Here is an 18,749-nt window from a genome sequence, read left to right on the forward strand (position 1 = left end):
AGGGGATTATTGTGTCCGTCCATCGTGCATCCAAAAATGGGAGGGGTGGGGCTGGGTGGAGAGGGGAGGGTGGGAAGGGGCTGGGTGGGAAGGGTGGGGCTGGGTGGGGAGGGAGGGGCTGGTCACCCCGTGGTGCCCTTATAAAACTCAACGTTTAACCTATTCACGTCGGCTTGTGCCCGCCCTCACAGTCGGGCATATTTGCGGAATTCACCACGTGGTGCCGTTGACCCTGGCCATTGACCGAGCAACCCAACGTTCCTACCAGCTCCCTCCGCAGGAATGTGTTTCCCTGTACGATGGCAGTCTTGTTATTGAATTACCGCGGTCCAGTATCTGTATGCTGGATTCGACATTGGTCGAGTTTCTCGTGGCCGCAGAGTTAACGTACACCCATTGCGCCACGTGTCTTGAGCTTAAGAAGCGATATTGCTGGGGGGGGACACAATAATTGACGCATCATCATTCCACAACCCCCTTCTCTCACTGCTGCGAGAGTTCATTTCGCTTTGTCGGGGCAGGTTGATGGACGATGCGTTTCTGCGCGCGCGTGTGTGTCTGTGTGTCTATGTGTGTGTCTGTGTTTGTGTCTGTGTGTGTCTGTGTGTGTGTGTGTCTGTCTGTGTCTGTGTGGTTCACAGGTTCTTCGCCAAGAGACGAAGGAGTGAAGAAGAGTCAATGCACGCGAGTTACAAGGCAATATTACATCTGTTTAGAATTTTAAACCGACACGTTCTGTGTATGGCAAAAAAAAACAAATTGCAACAATCAAATGTGTGCAGCACAGACTGCAATGAGGCCTGTTGTGATGGCCACAAATCTTTTTGGTTTGTTAGTGGCCTTAAACGATAATGTGGTTATACGTTCAGCCCCTTAAGAGCTGTTGGCCGAGGCGAAACTGAGAGCATTGTACATGCAAAATGTGATGGTCACGTAACGTGGATGTCAGGCACGTTAGGAGTCAATCTTGATTTAAAGTTTTCGTATTTCTAACTACGTGACTTTACCGAAAGAAACAAAGAGTGCGTTAGGAGTTGTGTGCCTTCTCGCCATTCGTGAGCAGTCATTTGTGTTGTTAAATCTACTCGTTCAAATCAGTGTGACGATAAATAGAATATCACAGATTGCTTAAAATGAAATGGGGCAGTGATTTCGTGCTTTTAAATATTTTCTTTTTAATGTTTGCAAGAATACAAATACGTGAATGTGTGTAAGCAATTTTTTTAATAATTTCATTACGATCCAATTTTATTAAAATGTTAGAAAAATGTTATAAAAATGTTGCCATGACTTGCAAAATGCATTTCGAACTCTCCCACTGCGGGACACCAACTCAGTGTTTGGCAGAATGGGCCACGGAAGGATATCGCACAAACTGCACGGTTGGCTACGTACGGTGCGAAGGAAGTTCAACAACACAGGACACAACAACAGCTTCTGAAACATCAGTGACCTCTTTATTGTAAATGTAACGCATTTGTACGTTCTGTTTACGTGTCAACCATTACTAGTTGCCTGTGGCGGGTGGTGGCGGGTTTTAACCACACGTTTACGCGATCTATCCCAACAATTAAAAAAACTTCCATTGTGGATGACCTCTTGAACCCCCACTAGGTGGCAGCAATTTCCCATCCACGCCACCGCGGAGGGAGAAGCTGCCGTGTGACAGGTTTCACGACGTAGGCTCTCGAGACCAATATCATCCATAACACAGAGCGGGGGGTTGGGCTTTTTGGGTTATATCGCGTAAATATAGACATTGTGTGGCTTGACTCTCCAACACAGCGGGTGTGCTGCACTAGTAACGAATTGCCACGTTCGGTTTACGTGACAAACCTTAATAATTGGCTGTGGCGGGTTCAACGACACATTTATATTTACGCGATATAACCGAAAAAAACTCTTATGAAGTCAAATAGTTAACCGACAGGCGCTTCTAAGGTCACCGCGTGGGGAGTTCTGTGGTGTAACGGTCACCACTGACCGCTCCGAACCCGGCCACCCGAGTTTGATTCCCGCTCACGGCCAACGCCGGTGATAGCGAGTATTTGAACCGGTCCAGGGTCCCTCCCCTTAGGGTCGACTCGGCCTCAAGCGAGTACCCGGTGCGGTGCGGAAAAACGTCGCCACAGGGGAGACAAAGGCGGCCGGGCGAGCGCGGTGCTGGCACCCAACACCCCCCCCCCCCTCTCGTGTGCCGTAGTCGGCCTTCATCGGTGCTGCTCGCTGACGGCACTTGCCCCAAGTCTTTGTTCTGGCGTAGGTGTGCAGGTTGTAGGGGAATCCGTGGTTTATCCAGGGATCTTCAGAACCCTGCGGGATTACCCGGGGATCCACAGGGATCTTCAGAACTCTTGAGTTTCGCTGATGGCAGGTTTCGAGTGAGCGAGATGCCCTTTGGTACAGGTACTCCCCGCTTTTACGACGTACCGCGTAGCTGAAACGCCGTCGTAAATCGGATCGTAGTAAATCGTACCCTCTTTTCCCTATATATATAAAATGCAAACAGGAGAGAAACATCAATTCCAAATTTCCACCCCGTGTTCGTCACTTATTCGGGAAATGTTACCGTGCGAGTTTCGTTTGTGTTGCTCCATATTGCTCCTCCTGTGAGTTGTCTTGTATCTTGTTTATGGCAGTATTATAAGCACTGGGCGTTTCTCTTTCCACGCGTGCATATTTCTCAGTCGTGTGCACGGTAGGTGGTGTATTGTTGGGGCACCACGGTGGCTAGATGGTAACTCCCTTGCCCAGTATATAGGAGGACGTGGGTTCGATCCCGACCCTGACGAAGACTGCTGAATATTTTGCAGTTTGCGTGTCTGTCTCTCTCTCCCCCCGAAGTCGCGTGGAATCTTCTCCGGGTTTTCCCAAATCATCCATCTCGCTCAGCGGGCCTTCTCTGGTAGAAAAAATGCTATGGAAGGATACGGAGAATGTGGCCAGGAGTTGCTGCAGTGTTCGTGGGTGGCATGGGTGTTGGAGGGGAGTTGTCCCTGGGCTCTCCAATGAGCTGCCTGGATATGAGGGGCACCTCCTCTTTTGCGAGTAATGACATCGATACTCCGTGGGGTTTGCAGTAGCCAAGCTGATGGTCGAGTGTCAACCAAGGCCATTGCTTTCTTTAAAGGCATTGAGAACATAGAAGTCATTTTCAGAATGGGTGTTTTTAAACAAAGCAACGGTTGTATACTCTATACAGAAGTAAGCCAACGTATCAGATTAGCCAGAAGGCATGTTGCTGATGCATTGTTGCAGGGCTTTTTGCAGTGTACATTAAACATGTCAGTCTGCTTTTTTATACGAATGTACATTAACCCACTGCTGAACTCTACCCTCATTGTCAATCGTGGGGTATTTTTTACGTTTCACCACCTAGGCAGTACGGGTTGGTTAAGTGGGACTCCAGGTGGTTCAGATTTCACATCATTTTAGCAGATGGCAGCTAGGGAATGAAGCTCAGGTCTCATAGTTTATCAAGTAAATGGAGATGGGTTAAAACTTACTCAGTGTTTAAAAAGCACCTCTTTAACTTGCTACCATCTAAGTTTGTAAATCAATAACCAGGACTCACTACAGGACCGTTACTGGAGAACGTTTAAATATTTCAAAAGCGTTATGCCCTGCTCTCATCTGTAATGTCATGCAAAAATTAATACAAGCCATTTACAGTGCAACTGCTTGCTTTTATTATATACATTATATAATTCAAAATACATTCACAGCAAGTTTAACACGTGTAACTATAACATTTTAGTATTGGTGTATATTGCATCAAAATTTTTTCATATTTCAGTTTGATGTATTTAGTAAAACAAATTAACATTATAAAATGTCCATAGTACATTTGTAATATTATAACTTTTAAGTAAAATTCACTTTTTAAAAATTCAAATACTGCATTTCCAGATTAAACATCTGGATGCAGAATACATTTATATATCTGGAGCAACATGTAAAATATACTTAATGGTACAATTATTATAGGCTCATGTGCTTATAGTAATGCAAATGCACTTGGAAAAATGCTACGTCTTTAGTTGTTACCAGTCACCATAAAGACGGCTGATCATTTGGAACATTATTTAACTGGCTGACGTATCTAATAGCAAATGTGGATAAAAATGATCAATTCCGTCTAATGACATATGCTATGGATCTCAAACTCTTGCTTCCCATGGTTCATTTAATTTCAGCTTGCAGTCTGTCATTAAAGAGCCCTGTGTGGCATCACATCCATGGTATCATATAGCCTGTAAAATAGATAAGAATGCACTCGACCCACCGCCAACAGTGACTGGAAGACTGAATGGCCGGGCTCGTAGTTTATCATTCTTCCACTCTTTTTTCAGTTTCTCAAGTGTTTTGACAACCACACTCGATATCCATTAACCAGTGCTGGAGCAAAACAGGATATGTTGACGAACAATGAACTTTCAATTTGCAACATTATCCAGCCTTAGTATGCTGTAGTGCAAAAAAAACCCCGGCAAAAACATCCAATGCTGGAGTACAGATCATACTCCACGCTTCTACAAAATGTCAAGCTACGTTTCACAACAATACTTTTGGAATCGATGCCTACGACAGATTTCACTTCTTGGCAAGGTTCAGCACTGCCAGCACCATGGCCCCGATGCCATCGAAGATGTGATGGTAGTCGGTCTCGCACATGAACGCCGGCGTTGTCACCACCTTGTTCTTGGTGTCCACGTGGCACTCGTGAGGATGGCAAGTCAAGGTAAAAAAATTCACACGTACATGCATTCACTTTGCTTATGATAAGGCGAGCGCCCACTGGGGCAGATGTTTCTCTTGTAAGGCAAGACCTGGGTTACAAATACCTTGGTACGTAAAAATCAATGCCACAATTGAAGCCAAGAAGCTCCAACGGCCACGTGCATGAACAGCGCTGTCAATTCACTGCTGGATGAGGCCCTCTTCACTCCATGCAGGTTGTGGGTGTTATTTAAACATACATGACCATGCTGGTCAGCGTGGATTGTGGGGAGGGCAAGGAGCAGATGTATGAGTGCAGCAGTACAACGGTGTATTTTTCTGCACTTCCCTATGCTGCCCACCACAGTCCCAACAGCCAATGATTACCTGATGTGCATTATGGTTCACGCATCCAAGCTCAAAGTCTGCTTAGCTTCCAACGCCTGACAAGGTTAAGTGCATTCTGGGTGAATTGGCGAAAGGCAGCAAAAATAAAAGAAAAATATTCCCGTTACGTAGATGCACACCTCGGTACTGAAGAGGAAAATATATGGCTGTCAGTGAATAGACATAGCATTTTTTTGGCGTTGCAATAAACAAAAGGATATGGTGACATTTTTTTCCACATGCTTCGCCCCCATGGCCTTGACTGCACCGGCAGCAGCGTGGTGGGGCCACTTCCCACCCTGGTCGCTCTCCTGCCCAACGCTCACCTCCACACCAGGCAGCACGCGCGCCGCCAGCACTGGAGCAATGCAGCAGAGCCTGGTGGATGAACAAAGATGCCACGCGTAGCCTTCAACAGACTTATGGCAAGTGCTGTGGGCAAACACCGATTAGGGCCGGAAATATTGTGGATAGCACCACGCCCAGGTCAGCCTTTGTCTCCTCAGTGTTGATGTTTATACGCCACACCAGGTACTCGTGCAAGGTTGAGTTGACCTAGCAGAGGTCCATAACCAGTCTTGGGATGAATTGTCACTGACGTAAGCTGTAGCCAGGAATAAAACTCACTTTGCTGAGTTTGTAGTGAATCACTGATTTCCACACACACACACGTGCCGATGTCAAACATAAGCAAAAGAATGCAGACAACGTGATGCAGCTAAAGTGCAGTCTAACCTGTGTGGATGGAGTGGCCTTAAATGCACTCACCCAATTGGTTTCTTGGACCCATGGAATTCCTTCAGCACCCTCTCCACATCAGCATTCACTTTGCAGTCGCTACCCTTTTCAGCAAACGTTGACCTGGATATTGAGGAAAGAAGTGGTCAGGATTGTCAAACTTAGAAGAACAGTCAAGAACACAGTTGTTTAAAAGCAATGAAATTGACATGGGTGGACCTCAGTGAGTGTGCAAAGTTGCTACTTTAGGGTACACTATTTTCATGCTCCTACTAAATGAACAAACGATCATGTTAATATGAAAGTGCAACACAGGAATACCTAATTCACTTCGCTCTGACCTCAGTAACTTTGATCTCACATCACATTTTCATCTCAAAGCACGAACTCATGGCAAGCCTCACATAGGCACATTTAACCAATGTAGGCCAAGGCTGAATTTCACATGCAGGTTATATGAGCACAGCATAACAATAAGTGTGTTATGGTGATGGCTGAGGGTTACAAAGTAAAAAGATCCAATTTTATGAATTTATTTGACAAATTTAGAAAAAAAGCTGGTATTTGAAAAGATCCAGTTTTCCCTGGCTATTCTAGTTTCCTTCCACTTGAAAACACTTCTTTAAGAGGAACACCACTGTGTTGCCATCAAGCAATCACAGGAGAAATCTAGAAATCACCATCCCTGACTTAAACCTGCAGTGGTCACCAGCAGAACATTACAAGTTTGGGATTTGTCCCTACCACTTTATGTGACAGATAAATTCACAGTCCTCAAAGACACTGGGTGTTATTTTCACTGCCTCCAGCTGAGAGCCGATTTCCACAAACCCGACCCAAACTCAGACTAAGCCCATCAGCAGATGGATTAATTAAAATCTCTTAAATATCAAGTCATATTGGATTGATTCATTTCTGTTTGACGTCAGTCAATCAGTCTGGAAAATTAGAACCGCCAAAATAAGGCCACATCCAACCTCACCAGTTCTGAGGTACCCTCTGAGGTGCCCTCAGAACTCTCAAGGCAAGCGATGACATTGTGACAAAACCACCGACAAAGCGGACTTGGTGGTAATATGGTGGACATATCTCTAGACAGGAAGCATTCAGACAACCAAGTGACACTTCCTTTCACTGCTAAGTCGACCATGATCTTACAGCGAGCCACCAAGAAACAATCAGTCACACTTTGGAATCAGTCAAGGGGCCCTACTTAAGGCTGCAAAAATCTCAATCCAAACCGATTGGAAGAGCCATTGCCTAAAATATTGCCTATATTTCCCTTTAAGGTGTCTTTTATTGATGAATGTATCAACTTCTTAAAGAGAAATTGACCACACATCTTGTCGCTGGACCCTCTGGGAAAAAAGTCACAGTAAACCCCCCTAAAAATACGACATTGTCACGTAACAATACTCACAGATTTTTGGCCACTCCAAAGCCTCCGGGAAAGATGATCGCATCAAATGTGCTAGCATTCAGCTTGGCGAGGTCACTGACTTTTCCACGAGCAATCCGTGCAGACTCCACAAGCACATTCCTGCCAGGCATACAACAGTTACCGCTCATCACACCATGCAATCAATTCATGGGGAAACATCACAATTATTATTCGTGGATCCAAATAATATTTATACCTTTTACAAAATTTCCTATCATAACCTCAGGTTTGAAAAATGTGGCTAGTAAGTGAATGGCCAAAATGTTCTGAGAAAGAAACACTTTGAAAGGTACTAAATAATGCCAACATTTATTTTTTACATTTAATGGATATTTAGAAATTACAGGTACAGTAACACATTGTGGTCATGAATTAGTGACAGTCTACATTTTGTGAGCAGAATCAAATTTGAATTCTTGTTTTTAGTGTAATTTATATATTTTTTCTAATAGTATTGTCTCGTTTCGTTACTTTCATAAGTATATAATTTGCATGTCATTTGATGGATATTAAAGAGACCATTATCACATGTACAAAAAGATGCATGTATTGTGAGCATAAAAAATCAATTCTAATCATTATATGCATCACTACATTGCTACCAGACAGTGAGCTTATTGAGAAAAGTCTCGTACTGTTAAGGGGCTGGCAAGCGGTGAACCATTTAGCCTCATTAACACACCAACACTACTCCTTACACACCTCGTCTCTCCCATGGCAGGCTCCCCCTTGCTATGGTCCACCACGTGCATCTGAGAGACGTTTGGAGCAAACATCTCCACCTTAGCCCCTCCACGGCTCAGGTGGATCAGCACACTGCGGAACAGAAAACACTGGTCTTCATAGATTGCTTGGCGGGTACAAATGTACACGTTCGACAACCAACTTTGAACACAAGCTAAAGGCTGGGGAGTGGTGCTGTGCATTGACACTCGGGAGGAATGGATGTCAGATTTTGTTTTAGATTACAATGTGCATGAGAGTAAGAAATGGAAATGAATAGCTGTCTTTAAAACAAAAAGAGGTGTAAACATTGCTGTACATTAATCGTTTATTCCTCTAAAAGTGATTTAATGCCTTGCATAAGTGATTTGATGAGCTAGCACAACTTGAGGTAGCGATTTTATCCAAGAATCTACATATTTTATTGCCATTGTGGTGCAAGTAGAACCTCTAGTGCAGTGGTTCTTAACCTTGTTGGAGGTACCGAACCCCACCAGTTTCATATGCGCATTCACCGAACCCCTCTTTAGTGAAAAATAAAATGTGATTTTTTTCAAATTCAAGACATAGATATGTTTTTTACTGGTACACAAAATGAGCCGTGCATGAACATTACCTTGTTCAAAGAATAAAACCAACACAATGCATAAACTCACAACAAATTACATACCTGGAAATCAATGTGACTTCTGCTGTTGCCTTTGAGAGATCAGTTCAGATATGCGTGGCTTCACCTTGGCAAGTGCCACTCTCATGTCATTTTCACAGCAAAGTCTGTTCCTTTTCTTCGTTTTTATGTCCAGCATCCTCAAAAAGGATTGCTCACAAAGATATGTTGTAACAAATGGTATAAAAAAATCCAGGGCTTTCTTAGCAATAACTGGATACTTGTTCATGTGTCGACACCAAAACGTTGAGAGCATTGTTGTTCTGAAGAGTTGCTGTTGAACCTGGCTCTGCTGAATTTCAATGATTTCGTCGAGGAATTCATCATTGACATCTGCTGTTTCAACAGCAAACGTGAACGGCTGTCTCACCCATGCTGGATATGACTCTCTTGTAGGGAAATATCCGTCGAGAGACTTTGCAAGCTCATCTAAGTGCGTGGCAATTGTTTGCTTCAGTTCCGTGGATACATAAATATCTCCGATTCCAGACACATCTTCGATCTTACTTGCACAGTCGTCCAGAAGCGGGAAGTTTGCGAAGTTATTGTTCTCTGTTCGTCGTTTCCATAACGGTAGCTTTTTTTTAAAAGCCTTCAGGTGTTCTTCCGCTTCCATGATATTGACTCCACCACCCTGCATCTGCTGATTGAGATGATTGAGAGCTGCGAATATATCAGCCATGTACGCTAAAATGAGAATGAACTCAGGATTTTTGAAGCAATCTGCATGGCAGTGTTGGTGCTCTTGCAAAAACAGGGCTAATTCCACACGCATGGCAAAAACACGATTCAGCACCTGTCCCCGGGATAACCACCGAATATTAGAATGGAGCAGAAGTACCTCAAATTCAGAGCCCATTTCTTTACACAGCTCACTGAAGATGCGGTGCCTCAGAGCACTTTTTCGCACATAGTTCACACATTCCACCACAGTTTTTAATACTTCTGCCATTTTTGGAGGTAAGGTTTTTGTTGCCAACGCATGCCTGTGCAGAATACAATGCGTCACAATGATGTGTGGTGCATCGGCCTTTACTAGCGCACCAAAACCAGACTTTCTTCCCAGCATGACTGGAGCTCCGTCCGTACAAACTGCAGAAACCATATCCCATGAAAGATTGTTGTCTCTGAAGAAGTCATCCACAAGCTTCTTCACATCGGCTGCCTTCGTTGTTGTTGTAAGAGGCTTACAAAATAAAAACTCTTCTTTTATCATGTCGTCTTTCACATAGCGTACAAAAACAGCAAGCTGGCTTAGATCAGAAACGTCTGTGGTTTCGTCGAGTTGAAGGCTGAATTTTGCCGGGCTTGAAATCAGATCCGCAACTACTTGAGCCAAGATGTCTTTACTCATGTCTTCTATTCTGTCACTGACGGTGTCATTTGAAAGGGGAATTTGGGATAATTTACCTTCGGCCGCTGTTCCGAGTATCAGATTCGCCATCTTTAATGCAGCTGGTTTCACAAGTGTTTCACCAATGGTGTGTGGCTTGCCCTGCTTTGCGATCAGGTAAGCAACTTCGTACGATGCTGTCAGGATCGGTTTGTTAACAGGTACAAATCCAAGAGCAGGCAGAGTGGCCCTTTCATCGAATCTGGCTCTCTTCACCCTGAATTCAGCAAGTGTTGTGTTCTTGTATTCCCTGTCTCCATGCAGCTTCAAGAAGTGTTCCTTTAGTTTTGCCGGTGCAAGAATAGAGTTGCTCAACTTGGCGTTGCAAATCATGCAGATAGGACGCTCACTCCCATCACGTTCCGTGATACATGAGAATCCATGTTGTACATATTCGTCCGACCACTTTCTTCTTTTGCCCGACATAGTTAGTATGGATAAAATATTAAAGAAATCACACGACGTACGACAACAACAGTCACACATTGACTACTGAGTACGCACTAAATTCCCCGCAGCGCTGATTGGCCAAGCAGTGTAGCATGATCATCTGCAGCCAGTGATGGCCAAGTGGGCCGTGTGTGTCATCACAAATTTACACAATAATTCAAGTGTGTCCGGACCTCCGTGGCGGGGGCTCTGCCGAACCCCTGAGATCGACTCACCGAACCCCTGGGGTTCGATCGAACCCAGGTTAAGAACCACTGCTCTAGTGACTTAAGCGTTCGTGTGAATAGTGTTCTTACAAACACGATTGAAATAATGTATCGCAAGAATTAATTTTAATCGATGAATCTTTTCAATGACCACGATTTATCCTATGTAATAACACTTACGAGGCTGCTTCAAGTAGCTCTGTTCCATCATATACACCTGCCCCAGACAGTACCTGGATGTAAGAGATGACACACATGCATTGCATACAATGATTGCTGAACTTTATTCCATGAATACAGCAATGCAGGGTTTAAAATCTGTAACCGAATTATCTTCTACATTTAATCAATTACAGTACTGGATCGTTAAATTTCAATCCTATGTCAATGCACTGCTGAAGGCCTCCCAATGCCATATCAGGCATGTTTGTTTTACCATACTTCACCACGGTGGTTAATGTGGGTTGGTCAAAGGTTGGGAGGGCTGGCACAGGTTCAGATGTCACTCGCGACTCATGTTAGCTGTGGCCAGGAATCAAACTGTGGTCACCAGGTTCACCACTCCATGTTTCCTAACCAGCAATAGCTGCTGAAAACGGTGTATGTGGAACGAAAACTGAAAAGTGGGAAAAAAGCATGGAGGGATGCATCTTTCGAATGAAATAAAGGCAGAGAGGGAAATAAAATTGTTTACAGAACATAAGCCGGTTAATGAATCATCAAATATGTTATGTAGGCTTGGGCAGGCCACGTGGCGAGAAGGAATGCTGTCTGATGGGCAAAAATGACATGTTGGCAGTCAATGAATGAAACGTGTCCCAGAGTACTTTCATTGAGGAGATGATATCCACTTGTGTGCAGGTGCGAGGTGGATTATCACATAACAGAATCGCGTGAGATGCCAGGAAGCTGCAAATGTCCTATTACCCCTTTGTTATCAAAGTGTTTGGTTTACATACGGTATGTGTGGTTACAGGTGTTATGACAAATACAAATTAATGTCACACAATGCGGCAACACACACTGTACTGGTGTTAAAATTGTCTGACCGATCATATTAACATATTAGTTACATCAGGTGTTACTTGTCATTACTATATATGCACCTGTGAATGTGCATGCATGTTAACCCATATTATAAGCGACATACCAAGGTTTATAGCTCTTTGTATGTACAAACCTATTGTCAATTCAGTGCTGGATACGAGCCTGGGTTATTTCACCATATTGTTGAGCGCAGTCCAAACACATTTATTGCTGTACTGCTAAACAGCTTCCAATATCTAACGCACTTCAATTTTTTTTTTCTATACGCCACCCTATATATAAGTGACAAATAACTGTACTGTAGCATTAGCACGACATTCTGCCACAATAAAAAAAAACAATCCATAGGCACAAGAGTAGTCATACGCATTACGTTGTGTGCTGCATAACGCACATGCTTATAGGTTTACAAAGCCATAATAAAACTTTGCTAATTACTTTCACATGAGATAAGTCAATGTTTTCATCGCCCATAAGACAGTACTGTAAGTGACCTTCAGAACATGCGGGCGGCGCAAACCCAAAATAACAGGGTACAGTGTCGAACTCGGATGCCATTGCACACGTGGCAAAGAGTTTACACTTTATGTATTTACAATATAGGTATATATACACAAACACACTTGGAATGTACACACTAATGCATGGTCGGTTCAGTACCCCGTTAAATTAACACAGTAATTGTGCACTACAATAATTGCTGTTAATGTGCAATGCTCAATACAAAATGCAATTCGTCTTTTTTTTCATAACCAGATAAGAGGCAAGGAAAACTGTCTACTTTTTCAGCGAAATCCAGAAAACAAATAATGACGTGTGTGCATTGTCTAATGGTTGATGCACCCTTTAACTTTACTGTGAGACGCATGGGGGACTTTACTTTTACCAAACATCAATAAACACAGCTCACTTCTTCTGTCACTTCAAGGTGACTCCCCTTTCAGGTGACAAAACGCGAATGACCTCTAAAAAAACATTATCGAAGTGTTGCGATGTCCAAAAGATATCCCCCCCCCTCTCTCCCTCAAAGTGGGTTCCTGACCCTTGTACGCGTTGATGTTGCAGATCTTGCAAAAAAAAACCTTTCGATCACGAGCTGCGAAGCCCACGAAGACGATAACCTCGTTTCGAGAGAGACTCGGGTTAGAACTGCAGCAAGTTTGCAATGTGCACTGCACCGTGAACGCACCACTGTAGCCAACATTAATGCACTGTTACTGGCGCATACTGCCAACATCACGACTCCACTGTATTGTACTGTCCGACACTTGAATATTCCTGCTGCACGTCGCTATTGTACTATAACATCGCTATCGTACTATAACGTCGCTATTGTACTATAACATCGCTATTGTAATGAAAAGCTTTCGTGACTGCAGGGATTCATATTCTTGGTTCTTTCGGTAAAGTCACGTAGAAGCGAAACAATAAAATAATAAAAAACATAAAACAATAAAATTCTCACTTTTTTTCTTCCAAATTTTCTTGCTGTGGGTTTTCACACCTGATGATGATTGCTTGTGTTGCAGTCGAAACGTCGTGAGAATTTTATTGTTTTATATTTTTGTTTCCCTTTTACGTGACTTTGCCGAAAGAACCAAGAATATCGCTATTGTACTATAACATCGCTATTGTACATCGCTATTGTACTATAACATCGCTATTGTACATTGCTATTGTACTATAACATCGCTATTGTACTACAACATCGCTATTGTACTATGCAGTACTGACACTACGAAGAGTACACGGAGTAAATAGTATTATGTACTGTCTCGGAGCCCCCATGTGCCTCAGTGGTGCACTTTATAAATGTAACTGCACAGACACTACACCGTACGTTACTGCACCGTGGCTCGCACACGATGCAACAACTCACCTCTGGTCTATTGGTAACTGCACGGACAACCGATGCGTTCTGCAACATCAGCACCGACGACTTTTTGCATGTTTTGTGTTGAACTTCTTTCGCACCGTACGTACGCCAACCGAGCGTGGGGAGGACAACAGACGGACACCATCCCCCCACCCCCACCGCCGAACCTACACATAGCACGGTTGGCTACGTACGGCGCGAAAGAAGTTCAACATACACAATGACAAGCTAAACAAACCCCCCCCCGTGTGTATATATATAGCCTTAAACAAGACTGTTGGGGCAAGTGCTCTGTTAGCGAGCGCCTATGAAGGAGGCCGGCACGGCACCGGCGTGGATCGGTCGCCAGCCGGTACCACGCCCGACCGCCTTTGTCTCCCCCAGTGGCGATGACAAGACAAAGACCCCCCACCCCGTGTAGCCTTCACAGCCTGTCGGGGGTCAAGTGTTGTTAGCGAGCAGCACCTGTGAAGGCCCGGCACTGTGGCGCACGAGGGTCTGGGTGACCCAGCACCACGCCCGGACCCTCCCCCCCACCACCACCTTCGTCTCCCCCAGTGGCGATGTTTTTACACACCTCACCAGGTACTCATTTGAGGCCGAGTCGACCTAGACGGAAGACCCAGGGGGACCGGCTCAGGCAATCGTCGCCGGTGTAGAACCGTGAACGGGAATCGAACTCGGGGGGGGCGCCACGCGGGGGGGGGGGCCCTCGGCTTCTAGATTTGAAGCTTTCGTGACTGCAAGGATCCATACTCTTTGGTTCTATTGGGTAAAGTCACGTAGGTGAAAATAAAATAACAAAAATCACGACGTTTCGGCCACAACACAAGCGGCATTCATCAGGTGAAGGGACGAGACTGTATGGAGGACAGCGCTGGAGTGAAAAAGCCACGCTCAGATCGCGACCTTTAAGCTGTGTGAGAAGAAACAAAGCGCCTTGACAAAAGGAATTAGCATTGAATTTAGCATTGAAATGGCCGAGTGATTAGTTTGTGACTGGTCACAGAAATGGCTATGTTAAAAGTTAAAGCATACACATCCGCAAGCCCCATCGGCTTCTCACCACGGCCACGTTCCCCGCGTGCGCCCTCTCCGCCGAGCCCGTAGCGTGCAGCTGCCGCCGCTGCTGCTGCGGCAGCGGCGGCGTCGTCGTCGCCGGCAGCGGTTGCAGCTGCACGGGGAGGAGGCCGCGGGCCCGAGCCTGCAGGGTTCGCCGAGCGCACAGCGCGCCCAGTCGCGTGCACCGCATCGCCGCCACGCAGAGGGGGGCAAAAGGAGCAACCGTGAGGGGAGAAGAAAATTAAAATTAAAGATGCGGAGGAAAAAAAAGGAAGCGAGCGGTGGGCGGAGAGATAATACGGCGAGGCAGAATACTACCGAGGCTTACGGATAACACGAGACACGGACGAGCAATAACAATAAGTATAAATAAAAAGGGCGGGAAAATTCTCGCCGTTATATGTGTGGCGGTGGAGGGGTTTGGGGGTGGGGGAAGATTACAGTGACGTCACCGGTAATTTGCTCGCGCACGATTGGTCGGCGCGCCCAGCGACGGTGTGACGTCGATCGTCAAGTTTAGTTGCACAAATTCTAGATTTAGATTTAAAGCTTTCGTGACTGCAAAGTCACGTAGGTAAAAAATAAAATAACAAAAATCACGACGTTTCGGCCACAACACAAGCGGCCTTCATTAGTTGCACAAAATGTTTTATTTTGTTTTGTCACCATGGAAACTTCGAGCACCGTGTACGCGTTTTTTCTCTCGCCGCATTGTGTCGCCAAAGGAAGACAACGTTTGAGGGATATCGATGGATGTTACGCAGCTTACAAGCGCCGTAGTGCGTTTGAGAATTTAGCTTGTTGGGTATTTAAGCAGTGTCCTATCAGTGCCCCCATAAGATCTGTTAAGTCCACGTAAGATAAGGATTTCCTCACAATAATCTTCCAAATAATTAATACACCTCCTTAATAGAAAAGCTGCATGTGCTTAAATGCAATCCTGCACAATTAACATATAATATGGAAACTTAACCGTCTCAATCTTAGGGGGCGTCCATAAATGACGTCACGCACCTAGGGGGGGTGTCAGACATTTGTGACGATGTGTGACAAGTGGGGGGTTTGAGAAATGTGACGTCACATCAAAATGCGCAACTTTAAATAAATATAGACAACACGTTCTACTTAAATTTTGATTTAAAGCTTTCGTGACTGCAGGGGTTCATTCATATTCTTGGTTCTTTCGGTAAAGTCACGTAGAAGGGAAACAATAAAATAATAAAAATATATTATTTTATACCGAAAGAACCAAGAATACGTACTACTTAAATAGACTTTTTAATAAATGTTTTCTCCTACAACGTCAGAGTGCAGCGCCGCATTAAATACGCAACTACAATGACAATAGTTTAAAGCGATTTGAAGCATGTTTTATTTTTTTTCGGGGGGGAGGGGGCAGAGCTTTGTGACGTCATATTTAAGGGAGGGTGTGTCCGACTTTTTGTGACGCCGTGTGACGATTGGGGGGGGTTAAAAAATGGTCCAAAATCGCGTGACGTCATTTATGGACGGCCCCTTATGTAAACGTGACAAGCACGTATCATGCGCTCCGCATTGAAACATTGTGCGCAGTTTGCTTGAATGGCCTCTCACGTTGTTAGATGATTAATGTTGACAAGATAGCGGCGGTGGCTTTGTGAGGAAATCGCACGTGACTTGATGGTTGTACAAATGCAGCGAGTGTCAAGATTATTATTATTTTCCTTACAATAAATTGCTGAACTTGTACATTGGTGCAGTATTGAGAATATTATTGTGTTATTTTATTTTATCAATTTATTATTTTATTCTCATTCTACGTGACTTTACCGAAAGAACCAAAGAAGATATTGGTCCTTCGTCTGATGTACTTGAAGTACTGTATTCTGAAACGGAAAAGCTGTATGAGTTTAGTTTATTGTTCTTTCCCCGCAACTCCGAATACCACGGTTGGCCACGTACGGTGCGAAAGAAGTTCAACATACGTGCATACATACCAAAAAGTGTGACTATTCAATTTTTCACTCACGGTAATAAACATGCTTTACGTAAACTGGGCACACAAATGCGTGCTTCAGCTTTCCGCGGGGAGGATTAATGGATTTTTTTTTGTCGACGACAATATCGCCAACATTGTGTGAAAATATATTCACACAAAGTACCGGAAAGCCCTTTGTCAATCCACCGCTGGATGAAGGCCTCCCAACACCGTGTCAGCTAATGGGACTTCTTTAGGCAGACTTGATACAATTACCATAAAGACTTAACCTTGCTTCTCAGCACTGGCGTGTCAACAATGGTCGGAGGTGTCGTCAAGTCACCGGGTTCATAGCACAGCGCGTTGACCTCCGTTGCCACTACTTTACTCAATTCATCCGTATTGTTAAAAAGAGAGAGAGAAAACAAATCTTAATATAATAATATGAAGCTGCGTAGTTACAGATGAGAAGCAGCCTGTGAGAGTCACTCGTGAAGTCATGATTGATGTCTAAATGTGAAAATGCCCATCCAGAAAGCTCAGCATGTTTGTCCCTCCACCAATTCCTAATCCAACTGCCTTGTTGGCTGAATTGTGGTCGATATTTATTCATTGAGCGCCACAGCCACAATGTATGGCCCAAACATCCCTGCCTCCTTTGACCCTACTTGACCTCCCCCCTTCCACAGCCTTGCCCTCCGCTGTAGCAGTCATTTCTTTTCCCATACATCGGCCTTGGAGGGTCTCGTTGCGATTCATAAACTATACGTCATGATATATAGAGCAGTAAGCAACATGCATTATTTATAAACCGTAAACTTCTGCACCACATTTGTTCGCTATCACACAGAGTGCAGCACTGCATGTCTAATGTAAACTTAGGATACAAATTTGCTAAAGGATAACTCGATCTTAATGTTGGCCAGAGGTGAGCCAATACAATTACCATAACCCCATGTCCCTGACCGCAATCTGCAACTAATCTCATAGCCTGCTGAGCTCCTCTTAAAAGATACAAACCAAGCATACTGAGAAATTAGCAGAGACAGTTTCCATGTATAACAATGAAGGGCATGGTGATGCATGCCTGTGATTCAGCACTTTGAAGGTAAGGGTTGAAGGATAACACACGGGACTTAATTTATATCAGCCGGGTCTGTCTATATAGGGGACCCACATCCAGTGTACGCATCGTTATGGCTGTGGCAATTAGCCGTGTCTTTACTCCAGTGTGTAAAAACTCTCAAATCTGAGGCCAGGAGACCGCAGGGCAGAGAAGGGTGGGTTGTGAACCCATCTTTGTGGATCCTTTCAGTCTTATATTTTCTTACGTGCAGGTTTTCTCCAGGTAGTGTGGGTTTCCTTCCATTCGCAAAACACTCCTTAAAATACTCTTTGGTTCTTTCGGTAAAGTCACGTAGGTATAAAATAAAGTAAATTTGTGATTTAATTTAATTTATTTTCTACCTACGTGACTTTACCAAAAGAACCAAAGAGTATGGATCCCTACAGTCACGAAAACTTCAAATCTAGACTCCTTAAAATGACAAGTGGCCAAACTTCCAATTTTGGCACTCTACTGGAAAAAAAAACTGTTTTGCGATGCAGGTTTTCCTGGATAAATGGCACAATGATCTCCAATAAACATGTAGTGTTTATAATGACGAATAAACTTCTTATGAGGCACACTCTGTTTATTGTAATACTTCTCTTACACAGTCCTTAACACACAGAGGGGTATACGGTCCCCTCACCCGATACCCTAAGAAGATACAGCCTCCGGACTTAGCGTGACCTACACACAGGTCTCTTCCTAACCTAAGGAGGTACAGCCTCCTATCTTGGCGGGACTTACTCACACGTCTACCGCTATCCTAGAGTCCTCTGGCTGGGACCTAGGGGAGGCTATCTGACCCACCGCTGGCCCGGCGGGTCTTGACCACTGGATACGCCGAGCCTTAGCCTTCAGAAGGGCTGGAAGGCTGGGTCCAGGGTCCTGGCTATCTTCAGCCCGGGCTTCGGTCTTCTTATACCCGTTTGTGGCCAGGTGTAAGCAATCCCACATTCCAACGTGGAACTGTCT

At 44.5% G+C, this 18,749-nt stretch overlaps 2 protein-coding genes across 3 annotated transcripts in view; one reads left to right on the plus strand and one right to left on the minus strand.

Annotated features, from left to right (window-relative positions):
* The window catches only part of LOC116947465 (uncharacterized), a 39,825-nt gene extending 36,148 nt beyond the window's left edge, over window positions 1–3,677 (plus strand). The window contains exon 17 of the mRNA XM_032963246.2: window positions 642–3,677. Within this exon, the coding sequence (XP_032819137.1) occupies window positions 642–668 (27 nt within the window). The 3' untranslated portion in view covers window positions 669–3,677. The remainder of the gene's footprint in view (window positions 1–641) is intronic.
* On the minus strand, window positions 3,666–15,129 carry LOC116947466 (ES1 protein homolog, mitochondrial-like). Of its 2 annotated transcripts, XM_032963249.2 has the most exons (7): window positions 14,714–15,129; window positions 10,905–10,957; window positions 7,988–8,101; window positions 7,265–7,384; window positions 5,875–5,967; window positions 5,328–5,484; window positions 3,666–4,722 (listed from the first exon to the last, which is right to left on the minus strand). In XM_032963249.2, exons 1-7 carry the CDS (start codon window positions 14,897–14,899, stop codon window positions 4,594–4,596), a joined length of 852 nt encoding a protein of 283 aa, XP_032819140.1. In that variant the 5' UTR covers window positions 14,900–15,129; the 3' UTR covers window positions 3,666–4,593. The 2 variants fall into 2 exon arrangements, with proteins under 2 accessions (XP_032819140.1, XP_032819141.1); XM_032963250.2 differs by lacking the exon at window positions 10,905–10,957 and having other exon boundaries at window positions 14,714–14,798.
* Window positions 15,130–18,749: the final 3,620 nt, after the last annotated feature.

Source organism: Petromyzon marinus, chromosome 30 (assembly GCF_048934315.1).
Source record: "Petromyzon marinus isolate PM22_M1 ecotype Great Lakes invasive population chromosome 30, UKy_Petmar_22M1.pri1.0, whole genome shotgun sequence".
In the NCBI taxonomy this organism is placed as follows: Eukaryota; Metazoa; Chordata; class Hyperoartia; order Petromyzontiformes; family Petromyzontidae; genus Petromyzon; species Petromyzon marinus.

Bases quoted from the DNA above. Each gene is read 5' to 3' on its own strand.
- LOC116947466 (XM_032963249.2), bottom strand. From the start codon at position 14,899: ATGCGGTGCACGCGACTGGGCGCGCTGTGCGCTCGGCGAACCCTGCAG. The intron at 8,102-10,904 runs GTAAGTGTTATT...TCTGTTCCGCAG, and splicing joins GAGCTACTTGAAGCAGCCTC to TGTGCTGATCCACCTGAGCC. The intron at 5,485-5,874 runs GTGAGTGCATTT...TTCATCCACCAG, and splicing joins GGGTCCAAGAAACCAATTGG to GCTCTGCTGCATTGCTCCAG.